The 26484-nt window shown below is 41.2% G+C and overlaps 1 protein-coding gene across 5 annotated transcripts in view; it reads right to left on the bottom strand.

Annotated features, from left to right (window-relative positions):
- The window catches only part of kank1a (KN motif and ankyrin repeat domains 1a), a 415056-nt gene that overhangs the window by 46142 nt on the left and 342430 nt on the right, over positions 1–26484 (bottom strand). For all 5 annotated transcript variants that reach the window (XM_068030198.1, XM_068030197.1, XM_068030200.1 and 2 more), the window contains 2 exons: positions 22006–24681; positions 382–549 (listed from right to left, as the gene is read on the bottom strand). In XM_068030198.1, coding sequence (XP_067886299.1) covers positions 382–549; positions 22006–24681 — 2844 coding nt within the window. The remainder of the gene's footprint in view (positions 1–381; positions 550–22005; positions 24682–26484) is intronic.

Raw genomic sequence — 26484 nt, 5'->3', positions numbered from 1 at the left:
AAAAAGGAGAGTTCTTGTGTTCCTAATCCGTGCAATATTCAGCTTTGGGATTTTTCCCCACTAGTGAATTAAATTACCGAATTAAGTCACCACAGGCTGCTCTCACTTCTAAAGCTAGTTAGACCAGTGCTGCAAGAGGTCAAAGCGAGGAATGGAAATCTGCAAAGAAAAAAATGTTATAATTTGAAATTTTTAATTTCAATTGTGGAATAAAGGATTATAAAAATAAAAAAAAAAAGAGGCCCAAGAACAGGTCTCCTGCCTATTCTCTCCTGAAGGAGACGCATGTTGCAGTTATTTTTTTTGGGGGGGTTGGTGTGGTGGTAGAGGGGTAGGGCCGTATGGTTAGGTTTTTAAAATGTAATTTATCACCATACATACCATGAGGTGCAGAGGCTGGTTGTAGGTTGGCTAAAACATTCTGAACAGTTGTGTTTTCCTGTTGTGGTAAAGTCCCACAGGAGTCGATGATCTTTAAAGCTGATAAATCTGTAGATGCCACAAGACTGCTGGCAGTTTGGATACACGAGCCATGCTCAGTACTTGCACCTGTTGAATGGAACAAGGCAAATTCTCAACATTAAACAACACTACTGCAGCAGAATGCTTAACATTTCTAAATCTGCAGTTGCTTACCTGGAAATTCTACGCCTGGGCGGATAGCTATGAGTACATTGAAAGGATGTAAACACGGAGGAGTCTAGCAGTATTACAGACGAGGTGCATTATTGTATTCAAACACTACTACATCTTATATATCCTCAAAACTAACTGTAGATCATGATGGAATATCCTCAAAAAGGTTTATCACAATACTACTGAAGGCCATTAAGAGATACAGATAGGTTAAGTGGACAACAATTTGGCAGATGGAGTATAATGGGAGAAAATGTGAGGTTGTCTACTTTGGCAGGAAGAATAGAAAAGCAGATTGTTATTTAAATGGAGAGAGACTGCAGAATGCTGTGGTACAGAGGGATGTAGATTTCATAGGAACACAAGAGCAGGAGTAGGCCATTCAGCCCATCGAGCCTGCTCCGTAATTCAATATGATAATGGCTGATCATCCACTTCAATGCCTTTTCCCCACACTATCCCCATATCCCTTTATGTCATTGGTATTTAGAAATCAGTCAATCTTTACTTTAAACATATTCAATGATTGAGCTTCCACAGCCCTCTGGGGTAGAGAATTCCAAAAATTCACAACCTTCTGAGTAAAGAAATTTCTCCTCATCTCTGTCCTAAGTGGCTTCCCCCTTATTTTGAAACTGTGTCCCCTGATTTGAGACTCCCCAACCAGGGGAAACATCTAACCTGCATCTACCCTGTCTATCCCTTTAGTATTTTGTAGGTTTCAATGAGATCACTTCTCATTCTTCGAAGGAAGCCTGGCTTGGGCATAAAATTAAAACCTGACCCAACAGCAAACAGAACCCGGCCCCGGCCCGGGCCCGAGTCCTTTAATTTTTTTTTAAATGTCTGACCCGACCCGACAATAACAAACATATTTTTGAAACAGAAGATCATAGACTAAAACAAAACAATACAAAACAAAACAGTACAGTCTAGCCCGACCTGAGCCCGAATGCCGAATACAGACCTGACCCAAACCCAACACATGGGCCGGAATTTTAAACCACCCCAGCGAGCAGGATGGTGACGGGGTTGTGGCATAAAATTGAGTGGGAGGTGCTGGGTGGCCTTCCCAACCTGCTCCCACCTCCACCCCATTTTACATGGGCCTGCAGGGGGGTGGGGGGTGCGAGAAATGGGTCGCCCGCCCTCGGCCAATCAAGGCCCTTAAGTGACCACTTAACAGCCACTTAAGGGCCTTCGCCTGCCTCCACGGGGATTTTACCCATGGCAAGCTAGGGTCTGACAGACGTGAAAGGCCGCCCAGTGAAAGCTGGCAGTCTCGCAGCGCCCCGGGACTAAGCCTGTCCAAATCCCCTTGAAGTCGTTTTGTATTTTCCTCATAACACACATTTCCACCTAGTTTTGTGTCATCTGCAATCTTAGAAATATTACATTTGGTCCCCACATCCAAATCATTGATATATATTGTGAACAGCTGGGACCCAAGTACTGATCCTTGCGGTACCCCACTAGTCACAGCCTGCCAATGCCAGAATGACCCATTTATTCCTACTCTCTGTTTGCTGCCTATTAACCAATCCTTAATCTATGCCAGTATATTACCTCCTATCCCATGTGCTTAAATTTTGCTAACCAAACTCCTGTGGGGGACTTTATCAGAAGCCTTCTGAAATTCCAAGTATACTACATCCACCAACTCCCCTTTACCCGTTAGTAACATCCTTAAAAAACTCCAATAAGTTCGTCAAACATGATTTCCCACTCATAAATTCATGATGACTATGCCCAATCAGATCATTATTATCCAACTGCCCATTTATCCCATCCTTTAGAATAGATTCTAACATTTTCCCTACAATTGATGTAAGGCCAACAGGTTCTGTAGTTCCCGGTTTTCTCTCTCCCTCCCTTCTTAAATAGTGGGGTGACATTTGCTACCTTCCAATCTGCAGGAACCGTTCCAGAATGCATAGAATTTTGGATGATTATCACCAATGCATCCACTATCTCCATAGCTACCTCTTTCAACACTCTGGGATGTAGAGTATCAGGTCCTGGGGACTTATCAACTTTCAGCCCCACTAATTTTTCCAATACAACCTTCTTACTAATACTAATTTCCTTCAATTCCTCATTCTCCCTAGTCCCTAGGATCTCTAATTTTGGGATTTTTCTTGTATCTTCCTCAGTGAAGATAAACACAAAGTAATCATTTAGCTTCTCTGCCATTTCTCTACTCCCCATTATAAATTCTCCTGATTCTGCCTGTAATGGACCCACATTTGTCTTAGTCAAACGTTTCTTTTTTAACGTACCTATAGAAACTTCTACAGTCCGTTTTTATGGGTTTTTTTTGCTAGTTTACATTCATATTCTATTCTCCCTTTCTTTACCAGTTTCTTGGTCCTCCTTTGCTGTATTCTAAAATCCTCCCAATCCTCAGGTTTACTACTATTTCTGGTAACTTTATAGGCCTTTTCTTTTAATCTTATACAATCCTTAACTTCCTTTGTTAGCCACAGTTGACTGCCTTTACATTTGGGGTTTTTGTGTCTTGAAGGAAGTATAGTTGCTGTAAACTATGTAATAATTCTTTGAAGACTATCCATTGTCTATGCACTGTCATACGTTTTAATGTTTTTTCCCAATCCACCTCAGCCAATTTGCTCCTCATATCTTCATAATTTCCTTTGTTTAAATTTAACACCCTGGCTTCAGATTGAACTACCTCACTTTCAAATTTATTGTAAAATTCTATCATATTATGGTCACTCATCCCTAATGGTTCTTTTACAAGACGATTATTAATTAGCCCTTTCTTCATTACATAATACTAGAGTGCTGCTGGAGGGCACAGAGTGTGAAGAAGGGAGTTTAGTAAGTGGTAAGTGAGTGGATTTTAATGGTTAATCTCTCAAGTCTAGTTTTTGTTTACGTATAGCAATTAAGTGAAATTACTGTTTAAGTTAAGAGGAAAGTTAGCTTTCTTACAGTTGCTCTGCCTGCAGGCTCCTAACCTGCAGTGTGACCACCTCCACAAACATGCTATCCACGTACATGAATCACAAAGTTAGCATGCAGGTACAGCTAGTAAGTAGGAAGGGAAATGGAATGTTGATATTTATTGCAAGGGGATGGAGAATAAAAGCAGGGAAGTCTTGGTGAGACCACACCTAGAGTACTGCGTGCAGTTTTGGTCCCCTTACATTTAAGGAGGGATATGCTTGCATTGGAAGCAGTTCACTAGGCGGATTCCTGGGATGAAGGGGCTTTCTTATGAGGAAAGGTTGAGCAGATTGGGCCTATACTCTGGAGTTTGGAAGAATGAGAGGTGAACTTATTGAAACATAAGATTCCGAGGGGCTTGACCGGATTGATGCTGAGAGGATGCTTCCCCTTATGGGGGAATCTAGACCTAGGGGACACAGTTTCAAAATAAAGAGTCTCCCATTTAAGATGGAGATGAGGAGGAATTTCTTCTCTCACAGGATTGTTAATCTTTGGAATTCTCTTCCCCAGAGAGCAGTGGAGGCCGGGTCATTGAACATATTCAAGGCTCAGTGAGACAGATTTTTGTTGTACAAGGGAGTCAAGGGCTATGGGGTGGGGTGGGGTGGGTGTGCAGGCAGGAAAGTGGAGTTAAAGCCACAATCAGATCAGCTGTGATCTTATTGAATGGCAGTGCAGGCTCGAGGGGCCGAATGGCCTACTCCTGCTGCTATTTTTTTTTTTTTTTAAAAGGATCTCATGAATTTTCAAGTGGATGAAATGGAGGACCAGGAATTAAGACAGGAGTGATGGGCAAGCAGCATATGGTGTGGGATGGGATATGGGCAGTAGAGTTTTAGATGAGCTAAAGGTTAGAGTATGGAGGATGGGAGGATAAACAGCATTGGAGTAGTCCAGTCTCTAGCAAGTTCTCCCTGTGACCACGTGGGTTTTTGCCGGGTGCTCCGGTTTCCTCCCACAGCCAAAGACTTGCAGGTGATAGGTAAATTGGCCATTGTAAATTACCCCTAGTGTAGGTAGGTGGTAGGGAATATGGGATTACTGTAGGGTTAGTATAAATGGCTGGTTGTTAGTCGGCACAGTCACGGTGGGCCGAAGGGCCTGTTTCAGTGCTGTATCTCTAAATAAATAAATAAACTAGGGAGGACACAGTTTCAGAGCTTGGGTAAGCCTGGTAGGTAAGTAGAAGCAATGAACAGATGGTCTCAGACTTAGTCACAAAGAAGTCCATGAGCTCCCTTTTTCTTGAAACATAGGAACAGAAGTAGCCCCTCAAGCCTGTTCCATCATGCAATGAGATCATGGTTGATCTGTGATCTAATTCCATATACTTTAATACCTCAGGTTAACATAAATCTATCAATCTCAGATTTATAATTAACAATTGACCTAGCACCAATTGCCATTTGCAGAAGAGCTCTGAACTTCGACCATCCTTTGTATGTAGAAGTGTATCCTAACGTCACTCTTGAAAGGCCTGGCTCAAACTTGTAGACTATGCCTCCTAGTCAGAGACTTCCAAACCAGCAGAAATAGTTTTTCTGTATCGATCCTATTAATTGTTCTTAATATCTTGAAAACTTTGATGAGATCACCCCTTAACCTTCTAAATTCCAGGGAATACAACCCAAGTTTGTGTAATCTCGCCTTGTAATTTAACCTCTGGAGTCCAGGCTTCATTCTCAAAGCTATGCTGCAATCCCTCCAAGGCCAATATCCATCCTAAGGTGTTGTGCCCACAGCTGTTCACAGTGATCCAGGTGTGGTCTAATCAGGGCTTTGGACAGCAGTAGTATAACTTCTAACCCCTCATCTTAAGAACAAAGAAGAACAAAGAACAGTACAGCACAGGAACAGGCTATTTGGCCCTCCAAGCCTGCGCCGATCTTGATGCCTGCCTAAACTAAAACCTTCTGCACTTCCGGGGACCATATCCCTCTATTCCCATCCTATTCATGTATTTGTCAAGATGCCTCTTAAACGTCGCTATCGTACCTGCTTCCACCATCTCCCCCGGCAGCAAGTTCCAGGCACTCACCACCCTCCGTGTAAAGAACTTGCCTCGCACATCCCCTCTAAACTTTGCCCCTTGCACCTTAAACCTATGCCCCCTAGTAACTGACTCTTCCACCCTGGGAAAAAGCTTCTGACTATCCACTCTGTCCATGCCGCTCATAACTTTGTAAACCTCTATCATGTCACCCCTCCACCTCCGTCGTTCCAGTGAAAACAATCCGAGTTTATCCAACCTCTCCTCATAGCTAATGCCCTCCAGACCAGGCAACATCCTGGTAAACCTCTTCTGTACCCTCTCCAAAGCCTTCACGCCCTTCTGGTAGTGTGGCGACCAGAATTGCACGAAATATTCTAAGTGTGGCCTAACTAAAGTTCTGTACAGCTGCAGCATGACTTGCCAATTTTTATACTCTATGCCCTGACTGATGAAGGCAAGCATGCCGTATGCCTTCTTGACTACCTTATCCACCAGCGTTGCCACTTTCAGTGACCTGTGGACCTGTACGCCCAGATCTCTCTGCCCGTCAATACTCCGAAGCGTTCTGCCATTTACTGTATACTTCCCACCTGCATTAGACCTTCCGAAATGCATTACCTCACATTTGTCCGGATTAAACTCCATCTGCCATGTCTCCGCCCAAGTCTCCAACCGATCTATATCCTGCTGTATCCTCTGACAATCCTCATCACTATCCGCAACTCCACCAACCTTTGTGTCGTCCGCAAACTTACTAATCAGACCAGCTACATTTTCCTCCAAATCATTTATATATACTACAAAGAGCAAAGGTCCCAGCACTGATCCCTACGGAACACCACTAGTCACAGCCCTCCATTCAGAAAAGCACCCTTCCACTGCTACCCTCTGTTTTCTATGACTGAGCCAGTTCTGTATCCATCTTGCCAGCTCACCTCTGATCCCGTGTGATCAGATATAAATTGTATTGTATACATTCTTCAAGATATAAAGCCCAGCATTCCATTACCCTACTCGATTATTTTCTGACATTGACATTTTAATAATCTACGGACCCCCAAGTCTCTTGGACCTCCACTTTTTCTAGTTTCATCAATCAGAAATAACTTGGTTCTATCCCTTTCAGGTTCAAAGTGGATGACCTCAATTTCCCTACACTGAACTCCATTTGCCACAGTTTTGCCCATTTGCTTAATTTGGAAATATCTCTTTGTAATTATATGTTTCCTACTATACTGATATCTATCTTTTTATCATCAGCAAACTTGGATATGTGGTGAATAGTTGAGGCCTCAACACATGTCCTTGCGGGACACTGCTAAACACATCCTGCAGTGCCTGCCCATTATCCCAACTCCCCAATTCTTGCAACTCAACTAATTTCCTAACCAGGTCAATAATTTGCCGTCAATTCCATGAACTTCAACTTTAGCTATCAGTCTCTTATGAGACACTTCTGGAAATCCATAAACACAGCATCCATAAGACAGTCCCCTGTCTACTATTTTGGTCACATCTTCAAAAAGCTTAATCAGGTTCGTCAGGCATGAACTGCCTTTAACAAGTCTATGCTAGCTCTCTCTGATCAGTCAGATGGCAGATATGTTGAATAATTACTTTGTGTCAGTATTTACAGTCGAGGAAGAGGATAGCATACCAGGAATTCCAAGGAAGACTTTCAAGTCGGGGGCGGTGGAGAACAAGGTCAAACACACGTAATGGTTGTAGGGGATGGTGGGAAGGGTTGAACTGGAAACTTTGTGCATGTTGTGAGGGGGGGGGGGGGTAAAAGGTCAGATGTTAAAGGCAAGTGTTTTTTGGGGGGTGGGGGGTGTAAGGGCTAATAGTTAATGTAACTGTTATTGGGGGGTGCTGGGAAAAAGGCATTAGAAACGGATTTATTTTTGCGGGGGGTGGGGGGGGGGGTGAAGAAGGGGGAACGGACGGGCCACCCCAGCTATTTAAATGAGCTGCCACACTTAAGATCACGGCAGCTCTTTGTGGGCCATCATGTTTTGAGCTCGCCGCCGAAATCGGCAGTGGGCTCTTAAAATTTAGTCCACTATATCCTCTCATCACTGAAGTGACTTCATCCTTAAACACCTTATCTTTCCTGAAGACTTAAAACTTGGTATATTTGCTGCAAAGTCCTGACCGTCTTGTAGTATGTCTCAGTTAGGCCTACCATGCCATACCCCAGTCCCCAACCACCTCAAAGTTAAATATGTGCTTACAATTTATTCATTTTGTTCATTATACTCTATGTATTTGTATAAGCAATTCTTATTTGGGCCACACACCTTAACCTGTCCTACTATAATGTTTTACTCACATTTCTGTTTCTCTCTCCTGGTTTAAATTACTTTACATCTTTTAGTTTTACCTTTAACTGTAGTGCCCAATGCACAATTTCTGACTACTGCTCTACTTTCTTCCCTTTTTGTTTGCAAACTATCATTGATACTAATCTTTTCCACCGGAGTCCTCCAATACCCTCCCCCACCATTTACTAGTTTGAAGTCCTCATGACCATCCCATTTATCCTTTCTGCTTGGACCCATTTCCGGGCCAGATTCAGGTGGAACCCGTCCTAATAGTACAATTCCTTCCTGTCCCAGTACTGGTGCCAGTTTCCTATGAAATGGAACTCTGCTTTCCCACACCACTCCTTCAGCCACATATTCATCTCCCCAATTTGATTATCCCTATGCCAATTTGCACATGGCTCATGTAATAATCCAGGGATTATAACCATTGAGGTCCTGTTCTTAAATTTAGCTCCTAGCTCCTGGTATTCAGCCAGAACCTCTTGCCTATGCTTTCCTATGGTAGTGGTCCCCACCTGGATCCTCACCCACCCTCTCCAATATCCTTTCAAGCTAGTTCGATAAGTCCCTCATCCTGGCACCTGGTAGGCAACATAACACATGGGGCACCCAATCCTTCCTACAAAGGATGTTATCTGTCCCTCTTATTATTGAATCCCCTACAACATTATGCTTCCACTCCTCCTCCTCGCCATTCTGACAGACTTTATCCTTAACCTTATGGATAGCAATAACCTTGTGCCTGTTGAATGGGATCAGTTTCCACTGATTGCCATTTTCTCTCACCTGGGTTCCTCTTACTCTGCATGCTATTGATCATATCAATCTCATTCCGATCCTGCACCCCTCTGAGGTGTAACGAACATCCCCTTTAAATGGATTCCGTTGTGCGTGGCCTGTTCATTTCAGCGTGTGGTACCTTCAGTTTGTGAACAGCCTGCACAATACCTTCCGAGTTGCTGTGCTGCAGCGCATGTGCACAGCTTGTAGGGAACACCGGGTGTGACCGAGGTCTGGAGCAAACTATCCAGATACTCCTCCCCCTTCAGTGTCAGTGTCTCCACTCACACTCCACCTCAAATGACTGAACTGGAGAGATTAGAGAAGGCAATATCTACTTATAGATGTAATTGTCTCGCTGTCAACTGACTTCCACATACTGTAGTCCAGACACAACCTGCTCTGCCATTTCTTGTCCAGATTATTTATATCTACTCTTTAGTCTGTAGCAAGTTTTTTTTTAAAACAGTAATTTGCACTTTGCGCTAAAACACTGGACAAAATCTCAAATACTGCCTCAAGCTTACATGATCTATTGGAGGCAAATAGCAACACCGCTTTTCCCCTCTGCACCGAATTCCCAGAGGGGGAAAATGGAAGTGGTGTTTAGTGAGGAAAAATGTTGAGAGTACCTATTGTTCTACAGGATGATCGTGGAGTAGCAGACATAGTTTTGGCATAGAACAGTAAGGCCCGATTATGTGTTCCAGGCAGATCTGGTGAAGTATAGCAGTTGAGAGTAATTTCCTCTGCAGGATCAAAGCTATTATTTTCAACCCTCACCACTCCCTTTACCATTCCCAGTCACTGTCTTGACCTGAAGTAGACTGTTGGAATGCTAACCAAGCGGAGTTTCCAACCTCAGGTGTGAGCCCTTTTATATAGGCTCTTGGAGACTATTGGAGACTCTTGTCTTCAAGTCAGAAGGCCTTGGGTCAATTCCCACTCCAGAGGTTTGAGCTGAGTATAATGCTATCTGGGTTTGTATTGATATACTTTTTAGATGCTTAAGTTGGGAAATCAATTTAAATAGATTCACAATTTTGCTATTAGTTGGCACCACAATTTAGCCAATATAAATTAGAGGCATTAGCTGAGCTCAACCACTATCATTTGGTAGGGGTGATACAATTGTTCAAAGTTCCCTTGCTTTAGGGAGGGTGAAAATTAGTCAGGGTTTTTGCTTCTGTTTGCTGTACAGTTACCCAAGCAGTGCACTTTTGTGGACATAAAGACAACAGGAGTGGGTTCAGTTGTGACAATTAAATAGTTTTACACTGTCTCAAAGCTCGCACTAGGGTGTGGTATTAGGTGTCCAATGCTGGCGGAACTAAACCCTAGCAACGATTCAGTTCAAGAAGAACAAAACAGAGCATACAATCATAAAACTTGGAAACTACTTTAAATGTCAATCTGTGCAGAATTAAAATCAGGTAAATGTTGGAAATACAGATCAGTGAGTATCTGTAAAGTGAAACAACAATACTACACCATCACTAGAACTGATGAGTTCTGAAGAAGGGTATACACACAAAAAAAAACTTACTTTTCTCTTTAGAAATCCTCACTGTGTACTTCCAGCATATATTTTTATTTCAGACTTCCAGCCTTTGCAGTCTTTTTTCTTATAATATTGAGAACTAAGTTCAGTTTTCCACTTTAAAAATAGATGTTTCCAAAATTAAAAAGCCACCTAAAACTCAGCACTGTTTAGGTTAACTGGTCAGTCTTGCTGCCCTCCAAGTCAAAAATATTTGTACTTTGTAGCAGGAGGTTTACTTAGATGACAAGAGGATTAGCAATCTAGTATTGATGAGTTCAAGCTACCCAAATTCATTTAACCATCATGGTCTGCTTATTGCACAACAAATTAAAGGGGATGCAAAATATAGGAGGCAAAAGTAATGTCATTGCTCAGATTAACTGAAATGTATTGGCTGCATTTCGTGCAGAGAACAGAAATTAACAAGGCAGAGAAGCATTTGAGTACCCAGAAAGAAAAATTTCCTGTTTACACCAGTTTGCCACGTTAATCATTGCCAGTATCCGCAGTTTCCTCCCATCAAAACAACCTCATACTTTAACCATCTCTGATTATATTTTCCTCAAGCAATGTGAGGTTGAATCTAACAAAATAATTTTCTGAAAATATTTCATGTACAATACATGGATTATTTTATCTAAAGCTACCTAAATGTGGCAGGAGCTGCACATGACTTTTAGTTTTCCTTTACTCCAAGTGTGTAACTGCAGTGAGGTGCTAAAGTCCATTTGAGGAGTCAGACGAAAGACCTTTCACTGCAATAAAACTAAGCGCCATCGGCTGAATGACAGAGGAAGTATTTTTCAAAAGGCAAAATATATTTTGATAGCACTCCCCCCACCCCCATGACTTTAGTCAGTACGTACACTGTCCAATGTGGATTTCATCCCACAGACTGGGAAAGTCCCAGGTTCAAAATCTAGCTTGTGTTAAGTTAGTTGAACCTTGCAAGAAGTGGGAGCAAGGTTGCTATCATTAGCCTCAGCAGCCACGGGGTAGGACAAGAAAAAGATATTGTTCACTTCTTAAATGCTCGCCAGTGGCTTCCAGTAAAAAAAAATGCTTGACATGTTGAGCAAGGCCGGGACTGAGCTATGATGCCAGCCTACAACTGAATGGCTTGCCAAAACTTACTGTCCAGGCTTGCATATGAACAACCACGTGACTAAAGTACTGAAAGCAGGCTATTGGAACACAGATCAAGTCAGCGTCTTCAGCAGAGAAAGGGAGGAAATTGGAGAGAAAGGGAGGAAATTGGAGAGAAGGGGAGGAATTTGGAGAACAAACATTTTTGCCATTTATGCATTATATAGATAGAAGCTGAAAGGTGCAACTGGCTTGCAAATTGATTGTCTGCGTTATGGATTACTAACTCTCACAGAATAACTTCATCTGCATGTCTGCTGGGTGGTGGTGAGAAACCATCGAATAAAGCCAACATTTCCCTATACTGTGGGAGGGAAAATGCCTGGGTCACTCATTTCAGATCAATACAGTCAACAAACTGGATTCCAGGCCAATTCTTTGACAACCCCATAAGGGAATGGGATACAGCATGGGGGAGGAGGAAAAAAGGGAAGAAATATGAACATTAAATACATGATGTCAGCCTGTCCCCTTGCCAGAAACAGAGACTTCCAGCTCGTAAGTGTTATGTTTGTTCAGAACATGGAAAATGGCAAGTTTCCAAATTAAAAACTATCAAATCAAGTCTTTTGAAATGTTGCTCCCGATTGCTCAGAAAATAGATATGTAATGATCTGCAAATTTAATCGAAATACACTGGTGAAAGTGATCAAAACTATAAAAATACACCCTTTATCAAGTCCCAAACTTCAAAACTATCTTCAGGAAGCAACCAATAAGGTTAAACTATCCCATTTGCTATTGATATCAGTCTCACACACATGCAGATTATATGCATCTATAGTTCATAAAATAATTAAAATGTGTATTGACGGCATGCATTTCTGCATACTACATGACTAATCACAAAAATGTGAAGTATTTCCACAAACACAAGCCTATAATTATTCAACTGAACAGACTGGCTCTACATTCCTACTTCGCCCTTAGTCTCCACTACTAATGTTATTCTCAAGTTTCACTTACCACTTCTAACCCCAGACTCTCATGGTAGCAATCAGACATGGACTTGTGTGCACCCCTCAGCAGTTATTCAGCATTTAGTCACTACGCTAGTAGGAGCTATTGTTAAAACATTTTTAAGCTTAAAATTTACTTTCACCCACCCCCCTGCCCCCGACATGTCTCAGTCCACTATGTGGAAGGGAATAAAATAGTAAATGGAGATCTCATTTCAACAAGGTGACCATTGAATACTGTTATGAAGGTGCATCCATTTTTCAATATTTTTTTGAAGAATTGTGTTTTAGAATTGTGGAGATGGATTCATTGGATTTTGATTCATTTTTTTTTTAAAGGGTTACTGGAAGAACTCTGTTTAAAAACAAAATTTACACAATGTCACACGTCTTCAGGTAAGTAAACAGGTGCCTTCTGATTATGGGAAGTGACATGTTGAAAACAAAGTTGGGCACCAATATGCACTCCCTATCATGGATATGGCTACTCGGTTCCCAGAGGTCATTCTCTTGAGAACTATTTCTGCTAAGGTAGTGGTAGAAAAGTTAACTCGGTTCTTCACTAGATATGGATTACCGATTGAGATCCAATCGGATCAAGGTTCCAAATTCATATCCAAAACTTTTCAGGAGGTTATGACTAATCTGGGTATAACATAGTTAAAGACTTCAGCATACCACCCACAGACACAAGGGGCTTTAGAAAGGTCCCATCAGACCCTCAAAACGATGATCAGGGCATACGGTCATGAATATCCCTATGATTGGGATAAAGGGTCAGAATTTCTTTTGTTTGCCACCCAGGATTCATCTAAGGAGTCTACTGGTTTTAGTCCTTTTGAATTAGTTTATGGACATGAGGTAAGAGGTCCTCTAAAATTAATCAAAGAATAGATTATGTATCCATGTTCTGGGAACAGCTCACAAGAGCCTGCAAAGTGGCTCAGGAACACCTCAAAGCTTCCCAAACAACCATGAAGAAATGGGTAGACAAGCATGCCAAGACTTGAACATTTCAACCAGGGGATGAGGTGTTAATATTGCTGCCTTTACAGGGTAAACTGCTGAAAGTGCGGTTCAGTGGACCATATAGAGCAGTCAAAAGGATTGGTAAACTATTTGACTGACATCCCAGATCACCAGAAAATGAACTGGCTGTGTCACATCAATACACTGAAGCAATATCACAGCCAGGAGGAGGATAAGCAAGCACAGGTATGTCAGGTAGTAAGGAAAGTGAAGGATGAAAGGAATAATGAGGAGGAGGCAGAAGGAGGCTTAGACATTTCTGAAATTGAATCTCCTACTATCCAGTTAGCTAATACTGAATTGTTAGCGAGATTAGACACTATGCTTTCATATTGAGATGCAGAACAATGAGAAGACCTAACAAGGCTACTCACAGCATTTAAAGGAGTCTGTAGGGACAAACCAGGAAGTACAGCCTTAGCCATACATGATGTGGATGTAGGAGAATCCTCTCCAATAAAACAGCATCCTCATCACTTAAGTCCAGAGAAACTGGCCCAGGCGAAAGCAGAAATCCAACACACGTTGGAAAACCACCGAACTGAACCCAGTCAAAGCAGCTGGAGTTCCCCAGTCATATTTTTGCCTAAATCTGATGGTTCAACTAGATTTTGTATAGATTACAGAAAGGTTAATGCAGTAACAAATGCAGACTCTGACCCAATTCCTCGCTTGGAAGTCTGTATTGGCAGAGTTGGCAGTGCCACGTTTCTTACCAAAATAGATGTATTAAAAGGATACTGGCAGATTTCTTTAGCTCGGGGTGTTAAAGAAACATCAGCTTTTGTCACACCAGATGGTCTTTTCCAATGCCGGGTGATGCCATTTGTGCGAAAAAAAAATGCCGCAGCCACTTTTCAGAGACTAATGAACCAAGTGGTAGCCAGTGTGCCTAATTGTGTGGTTTACCTTGGTGATGTGCTGATATAATGACACTTGGAAGGACTATTTGGAGCAACTAAAAGCTCCATTTAGAAAATTACAGTTGGCTGATTTGGTGATAAACCTTGCCAAAAGTGAATTTGCAAAAGCATGGGGTGGCACAGTGGCGCAGTGGTTAGCACCGCAGCCTCACAGCTCCAGGGACCCGGGTTCGATTCCGGGTACTGCCTGTGTGGAGTTTGCAAGTTCTCCCTGTGTCTGCGTGGGTTTTCTCCGGGTGCTCCGGTTTCCTCCCACAAGCCAAAAGACTTGCAGGTTGATAGGTAAATTGGCCATTATAAATTGTCACTAGTATAGGTAGGTGGTAGGGAAATATAGGGACAGGTGGGGATGTTTGGTAGGAATATGGGATTAGTGTAGGATTAGTATAAATGGGTGGCTGATGTTCGGCACAGACTCGGTGGGCCGAAGGGCCTGTTTCAGTGTTGTATCTCTAATCTAATCTAATCTACCTCGGGCATATATTAGGATAAGGACAAATGTAGCCAAGAACAGCAAAAGTACAAGCATTGATGGAGTTCCCTAAGACTAAATGAGAAATCAAGAAGTATTTGGGGTTGTGTGGCTTCTACTGCAAGTTTGTACCAAATTTTAGAACCATAGCCGCTCCACTGACGGATTTGCTACAATAAAAGAAAGCCAAGATAGTCTGGCCAGGACAGTGCCAAGCATCTTTTGAAAGGCTGAAAGCCATTTTAATCAATGAACCAGTGTTGGCTGCCCCAAATTTCACTAAGCTCTTCAAGGTAGAAATTGATGCTAGTGACCTGGGGGTCAGTACAATCCTATTACAAGATGATGAGTCGGACATAGAAAGAACAGTGGGATACTTTTCCAAAAAGCTAAATTGACACCAAGAGATACCCAGTAGTGGAAAAAGAAACCCTGGGCTTACTACAAGCTCTGAAGCATTTTGAAATCTATGTACGCCATGACTACAGAGAGACAGTGGCATATATTGATCATAATCCCAAAGCCTTTGTGGAAAAATTTAAAAACCAGAACGCCAGACTATTTTCAAGGGGTTTACTATTACAGCCCATCACTTAAAGATTATCCACATTGCGGGGAAAAACAATGTAATTGCTGATGCGCTGGCTAGAATTTCACTTTGCTTTGAGTTATCCGAGCACAAAGATGGTACAAAGCAGAAGTGTGTTAGTTACAGGTAAACAATGAATGAGAAGGAGTGTGCAAATGTGTTTTAATATTTTTCTTTCCACACTTTGTAATGAGACGCAGTTAAAAATGATGCTTCATTCCTCCAAGGATGGAGGTGTATGAAGGTGCTGCCATTTTTCAATATTTTTGAGGACTTCTTTTAGAATTGTGGAGATGGATTCATTTGAGACTGAAGGGATTCCATGGATGTATTTTTTTTTTATATAAAAATATTTGTCAGCTCTGAAGAAGGGTCACTGAGCTGAAAGATTAACTCTGCTTCTCTCTCCACAGATGCTGCCAGACCTGCTGAGTATCTCCAGCATTTCTTGTTTTTATTTCAGATTTCCAGCATCTGCATTTGGCTTTTATCTGAAATGCACTGCCTGAAAATGATAATGGAAGCAGATTCAATAACAACTTTCAAGAGGGACTTACGCACACACACATGAAAGGGGAAATTTGCAGGGCTATGGGACTAATTTCAAGGAGGCAGCAAAGACACAATGGATGAATGACCTTCTACTATGCTGTATCATTCTACGTTTCTATTAAATAATATATTGGGAAGTATTACAGCTGTCAGGCAAACCCCACTTGCCAAGACTGAGGCACACATTATTTCGCCACGTGAACATTAAAACTTTAAAAATTGCAATCTCTGACTGGAAGGATATTTGCGTAGTACCAGATAATGTGGAAACAAAGGGAGCCAGTCCCTGTTCCTCCAATACAAATCAGACCAGTTTTAGTCACATGACTGATTGGCTATTGCAGAGTTTTTTGAACTCCCGACAAAGGAATTGCCAGAGAATGCAGTGTGCTCATGGACTGAGAAATCTCCTCTGCCTGCCTATGGAACTGAGTCTTGCGAAGACACGTGAAACTAAACGAGAGAAAGATTTCCTAGGTGTACAAGGTTTAAGACTAATACTAGGCCCCCAATGAACCACAAGACCATATCGTCAATCAAGGACTACAGCAAGTTCGAGAAACAGTAACAAGATATTCCCTCAAACTGTTCTACTTATCTTTTCTTCTGTTCTTTTCTATTCTTATCTGCATGTTTATATCGCATGTGCATGCTAGTGTGAGTGCATCGTATATCGGTAGGCGTGAACCATATTAGAGTTTAAGTTGTAAGGTCTATAAATTTCCTTTTTCTGCTTTAAACCAAAGAAAGCCAGTTTCTGCTCAGCTATTTGCCCGATAATTGGAAACTGCGAACAAGGATTCACAAAGGAGGAGCTCAAAACACTGTTTGTTTAAAATTAAACCCTGTTACAATAAGATCAGGTGAAGACAGCAAGAGACCCCTTGACACATTGCTCATCTGGTCGTGACACAGCATTGTCCAAAATCGTAAAAAAAAAATCTTGAAAATTTGTACGTCCACACACAGAATTTAAACTTACAACAAAATGACACTGAAAATTCATTTTATGTTTAAACTAGTAGAGTTCCATTGCTCACCCCTTGCTAGAGGTGACTGCAAGTTACAGAATCAGGCCTGTAGTGTTATAAGGCTATGTCCAACTTCTGCTTGCATGCATGCTGAGAGTTGGACCATGAAAAATTAGCCCTTATAAAGTGGTGGAACAATATTAAGCAAGACAATAAGCTATTGTAACTCTGAACGAGATTTTTAAAACTGGCAAATATGAAACAGATCTAACCACAAAGATTATATTCTATAACTTTTAATTCATGCTGCTTTGTTGATGACCAATCACCAGCCTCCTGGCAGTCGCACAATGATGTAATCGACGAAGAATTTGCCAAGTACTGGTGCATTCTTTCAGGTCACAGAATAAAATTACCCATCAAATGCTATCATACATCTTGTCGCAGAGTGCAATGTCAGCATAAAGCAATCATTTAGTTTCAAATTAACAACCAATGTACTGAGAAAATCAAAATGTTTTGTAAAATGCATCAACTGAGTTGTACCAGTATCCACTTGAGATAGTGTAGTTCCATGTTAATAAAAGTTGGAAGGCTATGGCTTTCTACGTTGAAAGATATGGAGAGAAGATAGAAGTTGAAGTTAAAGAATCATCATGTTTAGTAGCAAAAAGAATGTTACAGGCATCACTGAAATAGTGTGCAATAGTGTGCAATAGTGTGGAAAATAATAGCACTCAGTTCCTGCTTTTGCAGTTCAAACTCCTGAGTGGGAAAAGAATCAAATCTATTGGCAATGTGTGGAATCAAGTTGGCTTATTCAGGTTTCATGGAAAGGCTTCTGACACCCTGATGTCTGTTGGCAAACCCCCAAAAATAATCAGCTCCAAAAGCAAAATGAACAATTTCTTGATAATTCTTGTAAAAGTTGCAAATGCAGCTGACAATAAATGTAAAGTGAGAGGGGGCCATTTACATCAGCTTTTATAGAAAAACAAACTCACATTCACACAGCACCTTCCACATCCTTAGGACATCCAAAAGTTCTTCAGAAACCAAGTGTAATTACTATGGCAGCTAATTTGCACACAATGTCTCAGACAGCAGAGAGAAAAATGGACAATTAATCTGTTTTGTTAAATGATGATTGAGGAATAAAGAACTTGCTGTATTTGTTTCCTGAAGACGGGGGAAGTTTTATCCATTCTCAATAATCATGCCGTTGAATTTTACAGTGGGTGTGGGGTTGGGGGTGTCATGAAAATGATTAGTCCACTCACCATAAATAAAAACAGAAAGTGCTGGAAATACTCAGCAGGTCTGGCAGCATCTGTAGAGAGAGAAGTAAAGTTAACGAGAGACTGACGAAAGGTCGCAGATCCGAAACGTTAACTCTGCTTCGCTCTCCACAGATGCTGCCAGACCTGCTGAGTATTTCTAGCACTTTCTGTTTTTATTTCAGATTTCCAGTACCTGCAGTATTTTGCTTTTATTTTAGTCCACTCACCATATTCAAATCAAGGCTTGCACTGACTGTTCACTGAGTGGAACCAAACATAGCTTTGGGAAAGTTTAATAAATAGTCTCACTCATCAGTCAGGTGCATAATGTTATGTGGCACTATTTTGGAAAATGAAAAGAAAGTCATTAAAGCCAACAATTTAAATTTAAAATCTACATCAGTCAGGCAAGAGAGTGGCATGGATGCTAGCACATTATTGTTTAGTGCCACAGAACAGACTCAAACTCATGTCTGGCTCTTCTCAGTCCAGATTTGATCCATGTCAAAAGGTGTCTAGCTGAGGAGGCAATAGTACTGAGTCTCTAGTTTCTTAGCTGCAGAGGTAGAAGCAGGACAAAGCTACAGGGATACAATTTAAATGAGAGAGAATATCCCCAAAAATGCTCCTGAATCAAAAATAAAAAACATAACATTCCCTTTTAATATGCCAGTTTTCAGCTCGACTCAATTAGTAGCACTCTCACTCATGTCAGAAAGTTGTGGGCTCAAGCCCCAGTCCAGGATCTCAGCATATTCATATTTCAGCACTGCAGTTGAGTATTCAAGGAGTGCTGCATTGTCAGTGGAGCTGTCTTTTGGATAAAATGCTAAACAGAGATCTCACTAACCTGCTCAAGTGGATCATAAACTATCACGTGGCATTTTTTCAGGGAGTTCTAATGTTCTGACCAGTATTCCTCCCTCAATAAACTGTTCAAAATATCAGAATAAAATGGCAGTTAACATAAAAAGGAACCCAAAAATCTTCTATGGGCATGTAAATAGTAAGTGGATAGTAAGAGGAGGAGTGGAGCCTATTAGGGACAAAGAAGGTAATATATGCTTAGAGGTACAGGGCAAGGCTAATGAGTACTTTGTATTGGTGTTTACTGAGGAAGAGGAATCTAACAAAATATCAGTAGAAGCAGAGACAATAGAGGTAATGGATGCAGTGAAAATTGATAGGCAGGATGTACCGAATCGGCTGGCTGTGCCTAGAGAGGATATGTCACCTGGTCCGGATGGCTTGCATCCCAGGTTCTGAAGTGAAGTGGGGTGGCGATAGCAGAAGAGCTTACCATAATCTTCCAATCTTCTCTAGATACAGGGGAGGTGTCAGAGGATTAGAGAGTGTCAAATGTGACACCCTTATTCAAGAAAAGGTATAAAGGACATTCCTCGGAACTACAGGCCAGTCAGTTTATCAATGGCGGATAAGGTTTTAAAAACAATAATCAGAGGGAAATAAAAGGATATCAACAGGCACTTGGAAAGGTTTGAGTTAATTAAGGTGAGCCAGCACAAATTTGTAAAAGGCAGGTCGTGCTTGAGTAATCTAATTGAATTTTTGATGAAGTAACAGAGAAGGTTGATGAATGGAATGCAATAGATGTGGTCTATACATCAAATGTTTTCTTAAAAACCAAAGTGCCACATAAAAGGCTGGCTAACAAAATTGAGGCTCATGGAATAGGAGGGTCAGTGTCAGCTTGGATAGAAAATTGACTCAAGGACAGAAAACAACAAGTCGTGGTAAATGATTGTTTTTCAGGCTGGTGGATGGTTGATAGTGGTGTTCCCCCAGTCCCCTACAGTTGGGACTACTGCTTTTTGTGTGTGTATGTGTGTATATATTATATGGCTTGGATATTGGAATAGAGTAAAATCTCAAAATCTGCCAACAATACCAAACTTGAAGGAGTGGCAAACAGTGAGCATGATACCAATCGACTGCAACAGGACATAGACAGGTGAGCGAAATGGGCAGAAAAGTGGCAGATGGAACTTAATACAGTATGAGGTGATGCATTTTGGTAGAAGGGATAGCGAGCTGCAATATAAACTTAATGGCACAGTTCTAAAGAGTGTGCAGGGACAGAGGAACCGGGGGATTGGTGGCAGAGTGACGGTGGTGGAATTCATGTGCATGGATCTTCGAAGGTGGCAAGACATGTTGAGACAGTAATCAGCAAAGCACCTGGGGTTTGGGTGTCATAAATGGAGGTATTGAGTACAAAAGCAGGGAAGTTATGCTGAACCTTTATAAAAGCTCCTGATAGGCCACAACTAGAGTATTGCACCCAGTTCTGGTCACTGCACAGGAAGGATGCCAGTGCCCTTGAGAGGGTGCAGAGGAGATTTACCAGAATGGTTCCAGGGATGGGGGAATTTAGCTACAATGTTAGGTTGGAGAAGTTGGAGTATTTCTCCTTGGATAGGTTTAGATAACGTAGACAAAGAAAAGTTATTCCAATTAGCTGGTGGTACAAGGACTAAAGGATGCAGATTGAAGGTTTTGGGCAAAAGATGCAGAAGGGATGTGAGGAAGAACTTTATTTCTTTTTTACCCAGGTAGTAAAGATCTGGAATTCGCTGCCAACAAAGGGTGATGGAAGTGGAGACGATCAATGATTTCAAAAGGAAAGTGGATGGGCACTTAAGGGAAATAAACTTGCAGGGCTATGGTGATACAGCAGGGGAAATGGGGCTCACTGGATTACTCTAGAAAAACCTGGCATGTTCATAATGGGTTGAATGACCTCCTTCTGTGCCATAATGACGCTATGATTTTTTTTATAATTTAATTGCTGCTTTCAGCACCTCCTGTGTGGAAATTGACTGCTGTGTTTGCCTGCATTACAGTGGCTGGCCATCAAAATTAACTCTCTGGTTGTAAAGTACTCTGGGATGTCCGAAGGGTGTAAAGAGTGAGTTATATAAATCCAAGTCAAATTGAGCACAATTAATCTGCAAAATTGTATGCAGTGAAGTGGATAACATCCTGCATATTGACCAAAGCACAACAATCATAACTTAAATTATTGTGGCAACTCCTTGCAATTATCAGTTCACTGTTCGTCTCTGTAATGAGTTTATAGAAGCATGGTAATTGGAAAGGCATTTAAAGAAATAAGCTTATTCTTTGCTACTTTTGCTCTAAATGGAATATTTTACTGCAATGATGAAAATGCCACATAGACTTTGAGATCTTATCAATTTCGACAAACACAGCACAATGAACTCTTGTAAGTTAACTATAAGACTCCAATCACAACCAGATCCACAAAAAACAGAGCTGAGTTCCAACTTTTCACCTGAATCCAGAGACTGTATTACTGACAAATTTTCATCTATACTTTAAAATGTATAGCAGTCAAACTGAATTTATTTTCTTACTGCTGTGGCAATCTCTTTCTCTGATTCAGATGTTTTCCAATGTTACATGAATTTGATAGAATTGTAACTCAAATCAGAACAAAGATTACCATTTTTTGACATAGGATTTTAAGGCACACTGGATCACACAATTATTATAAAATTTATTATCTAGCACGTGTGATTGGGTAGTCTCACTTGACATTTCGAATTTTGTCATCACTGAACAAAAAGAAGGAAGATCGAACTATGATGAAAATTCCATTTAGTCAAGGGCATAAACAAAATTGTTTAATTGAACCGAATGTTACTTTCAAAATGCGATGGCAAAGCTTTTAAACTAAAGGTAGTCCAATTTAAAAGTTTCATAATTAGTCGGAGTGAGGAAACCCATCAAAACACTGTTCTCAGTTACAAAGGAGTATATCCATGATTATCTTAGACTTGCAACTAACCTGTAATCACAGAGTCTCCACAAGATTCGACAACGTCACTGTTCTTTATTTCCTCAGTGCTCCCATATTTCATAACAGAATTTATAGAAGTCAGTGTATTGATAAGCTGGGAGTTGAGGGATCCAATCTGTGACTGAGGCTGTCCAAAGGCATCAGCTAGTTCAGTATAATTTTCAGCTAGTAGCATCTGCTGCTCCTGTAACAACTTCTGCACACGCTCAACATAGTGGTTCAGTGTAGATTCTGCCTCTGGATTCGACACTGGATCAGATTCTTGGTTTATTGCTGCAAACACAGACGCATCACCGACACCGATGCTTTTTGTGCTCGCAGTCACAAGTTGATGATTAATTGTGCCACATCCAATATTTCTCGTTTTCAAACCAACAAGATAGTTCTCATTTATGCTTAACTGCCCAACTCCAAAATCTTTCATTTTAACAGATGACTTCTCCAAATCAATATAAGTGGCTGGCGTACCTACACCAGTGGAGCGGGTTTTAACAGTTGCATTGACATCTTTCACTCTACCATCTCCCACGGCTACAGTTCGCGTTTCAATGACTGCAGTGTTGGTCTCTTTATTGTAATTGCTCACAAGGGTATTGGTAGTGGAGTCTGTAAGTGTTACTAGCTCAGTATTTGTGAATTGATTCAATCTATCTATGTCTGTATGTGTTTGTTGGTTTGCTGTTTGGGGTACTGCCATTACAGCTGAATCAATTGTATTAACCTTTATAGTGTTAGTACTAGAGGACATCAGTTCTTTTGGTTGACAAACAATAACATCCACTGAACAATCACCACACCCTACTGATTTAAATTCCTTGGTTTGAAGAACTTTTTCTCTCATCTTGATAAGATCTTGATCCTGTATCGACCCTTCTGTGTTTATGGCCACATCTGAGAAATTTATCTCCATCCCACAATTCATAGCTTTATCACACATTACAACATGATGACCTACACCCATATCCTGCAATTCCACCTTCTCATGTACAACCCAGCAGTTCAAAGGTATATCTGGACCCACAGCAATATCTTGAAGATCAGGCCTACATGTGACTCCAATGCTGTGTGTTTGCTGTTGAGTGCCTACACAAGCATCACAATAGCTCACATGGTCACCAACCATTTGATTTTTCATTTGTACTATTGCTTGCGTTGATGCACTGGAGACCAGTGGTTGTGCCATTACATATTTATCTGTCTTCTTCCTAGATCCAGCAACCTGCAGCTCTAATTTTAATTTGCTCATCTCCACTTCATGTGTGGTTTCCTTTAACTGCACCTCAAGCCTGTAAATTTTCTCTTTTAGTGCATCTATGGTCTGCTGCTGCAGCTCAATTTCCATTTCTGCCTCAGTGGTTACACCTAACAGAGTCTCAGTGACCCCAACACTGGCATCTGTCTGTTCAACAACTGCCTTAACTGCTACATCTTTGAATAATCTTGCAGATCTATGGTAAACCACAATTTCATTCATGTTCACATCTGATCCTACACCTATGGACCTGTACTCTTTTGTTTTCACCAATGGTTGTGTGCAGATCCTACTGCTGCTCTGCTTCTCATCACTACTGTCCTGTATCTTTTTTTCAAGAGCCTGCATTTCTGCTGTCAGTTGCCTGAACTCTTGCATTCTCAATGAACTCTGCTCTAAACTTTCCATTTCATCCTCTGAGTCAATGTGCAGTTCTCCTCCCTGCTTAGTCTGTAGTAATTGTTCAAAATGATCTGCATTTCCTGCACTGTAAGATCGCTTTCGAAACCCACATGTGGCATTCTGATTTGAAATCTTTTGGCTTTTCAGCTGTGCCGTTAATTGCCTTCTTTCTTCCTGTAACACTGAAATTTTTACCTGTAGAATTGGAATTGTTTTCACTTGCTCTTCAAGCTCTTTGAGTCGTCGAAGTGCAACTACCATTTGCTCCCTGATGTGCTGAAGATGCATTGGGGTGACATTTGTGACAGGCGTTGTGATACCTGAACTTAAAGGACTATGACGAATGGAACTTCCCATTGATGAAGTGAAATAAGGATTGTAATCTCCATTTGCTTGGAAACCATTATGAATTTGCTGAGAATTTGGGGACGCTTGATTCAGTCCAGTGGATCCTGTAAATGAAGCCAAAGAGTTGGTAGAGCCCATGCCTCCAAAACTTGCAAACCTTGGTCGCCGTGCATCGCCAACAGTTGACTGCATGATCAATCGCTCTTGCTCCAACCTTCTACGAGTTTCCATCAGAGTTTTTTCAACATGGAAATTGTGTGCAGCTGGTCTTGGTGATGGTGGTGGCAACAGTTTATTTTCTTGAACAGTTAGAAATGCTGGTGATGCCTCAATACCACCACCTCTTATTTGAGGAGTATGTTGACTTCTTGCACCAATAAATAAGGATGGTGACGATTTGTTGTCTTCACTGTTGGAGGAGGACAGTGATTCCGTTGAGGTCCATCCACTGACCTGATCTCCAGTGTTCCTAAGGTTTGCACGAGTCTTAGCCACTTTCGCCTTTCTTTGAATATTCAGTTTCTTTATAGTGTTTCCTCTTTGTATATCATCTACATATTTAAGAAAATCCAGGTCTATTTGAAAACCATAAGGAGTTTCCACAGAATATGGAGACTGTGGATCCTTTTCATCTTCTCCATTTAAAGAATCCTCTCCTTTTTCTGTTGGGGAAAATAAAAATAAAATCAATTTTCTTATTAACTGTCTGTCTATAGACATAGCTTCAGAACGTTGGTGAAAATTTAAGAGTTTCCTTTTAAACATCACTTAAACTTTTTCAATTAGGATTGCTTAGTTAAACACAATGCACAGACAAGAAAGCCAGCAGCATGCAGTTTTGTTTTTAAGAGTTTGTGACTGTTTTGTAAGCACAATAATAATTTACTGTGAAATGCCACATTAAGTGGATAAAGATCCACATCCACAGATGCCTTCATTAGCAGCAAGCTATGGCATTCTGTTAAAACTGAACTTGATATAACTTCAGAAGCACAAATCTTTTGGAGCCTAATGGTTGTGCATTCATCAGGTGACCACATGCACTGTAGCGAACCAAATGGCGAAAGATTCCTCTGGGGGACAGAAAGGGTAAATACACAAACTGTTCCTACCAAAACCAGAACACTGCTGCCTTCAGTCTTTTCTTTCCCTCTCTGTCTGTTGTAAAGGAGAGTTAAAATTTTACTAACTTAAGGGAGTTTAAAAGAAATTATCTACCTCCTTGTGTTTAAGCAACAGCTATTTTTGTTGGTCACAGTACAGTCCCAATCAGATTTTGCTCTGCTGAGCACACTCACTAAAAATATGCAGTCAGACCGGTTTCCGACATGGTCTGAAATTCCACAGCTAGAAGAGGAACTGCCTAATCAAACATCAGGGTACAACCATTGTAATAAACTCTGGCATAAAGCTATCCACCCAAACTAATTGTTGCACATTATTGAGCAGTTTTGAAACAGCTATACATCATAAAAGAACGGCTGCCGCTTCAGACTCATTAACTGTGCTAGTTTTGGCCTAAGCACAGCATATAAACAGGAAAGGAGAATTCCATTACTTACAACTGCAGACATGCAACTGTGAAGGAACAAGATCCAACTTCTGAAATGGTGGTCAAGTCTATATAGCATATACATTCAAGCTTTTCTCTCTTCCCTCCCCCAACCCAGAAGAAACAAATTTCCCTTGTAGACTGTGAGACAGCGCTTCAGACACTTCCAGCAAACTTCAGCTCAGCTGAAAGAGCTGTCAACTGAAGCCCTGCCTTCTCTAACTCCTGCTGTGCCCTATAAGGGAAAATTCCAGTATTAGTGTAAACTTAGCCAAGTACAGCACACCGTAGCATAGGCTGGACTAACACCAATGAAATCTCTGCTTTGCAGAATATGCCCCTGTTCTCCCACCTGCTGTTGAACACTGTCTTTTTGAATTGAAACAGAGCTTCTTCTGTTCAGTCAAATCAAAATGTAAAAAGCCAGCACACATTCTGCTACAATATAACACTGCTTGAATGGGGAAAAAACATACAATTAAACTTAGATTTAAAAAGAAAATGCAGGAACTGTTGCAGTAGTATTAAACTATAAACATCAGTTACAATTTTAGGTCCCAAAACTCAATATCTCAAAATGCTTCACTGAAGAAAATAAAGACACGTAAAATTTGAAGTGCTTTAAACAGATGTAAAGGTTTCTTTTGAAAGTATAGCCCTGATTTTAACTCGGGATAGGAATTGACAGAATGGGGCCGAAGATGGTTGGCATTGCTGCTGCAGCCACTGGATGTCGTGGTTGTGTATGCCAGTCCACAGGATGTGTTGCTATTTCCCTCTTTCACCAGCTCGTGACATCTAGGTGTGATCGCCGAAGTTTAGCGCTTCATGTCACGCTTGCAAGCATCCTTGAAGTGGAGCTTTGGATGCCCCACTGGTCGCCTGGCCTCGGCTACCTCACCATACAGAAGGT

Source organism: Heterodontus francisci, chromosome 4 (genome assembly GCF_036365525.1).
Source record: "Heterodontus francisci isolate sHetFra1 chromosome 4, sHetFra1.hap1, whole genome shotgun sequence".
NCBI lineage: Eukaryota > Metazoa > Chordata > Chondrichthyes > Heterodontiformes > Heterodontidae > Heterodontus > Heterodontus francisci.
The sequence above is the reverse complement of the archived record's forward strand: the minus strand, read 5'-3'. Positions and strand labels throughout refer to the sequence as shown.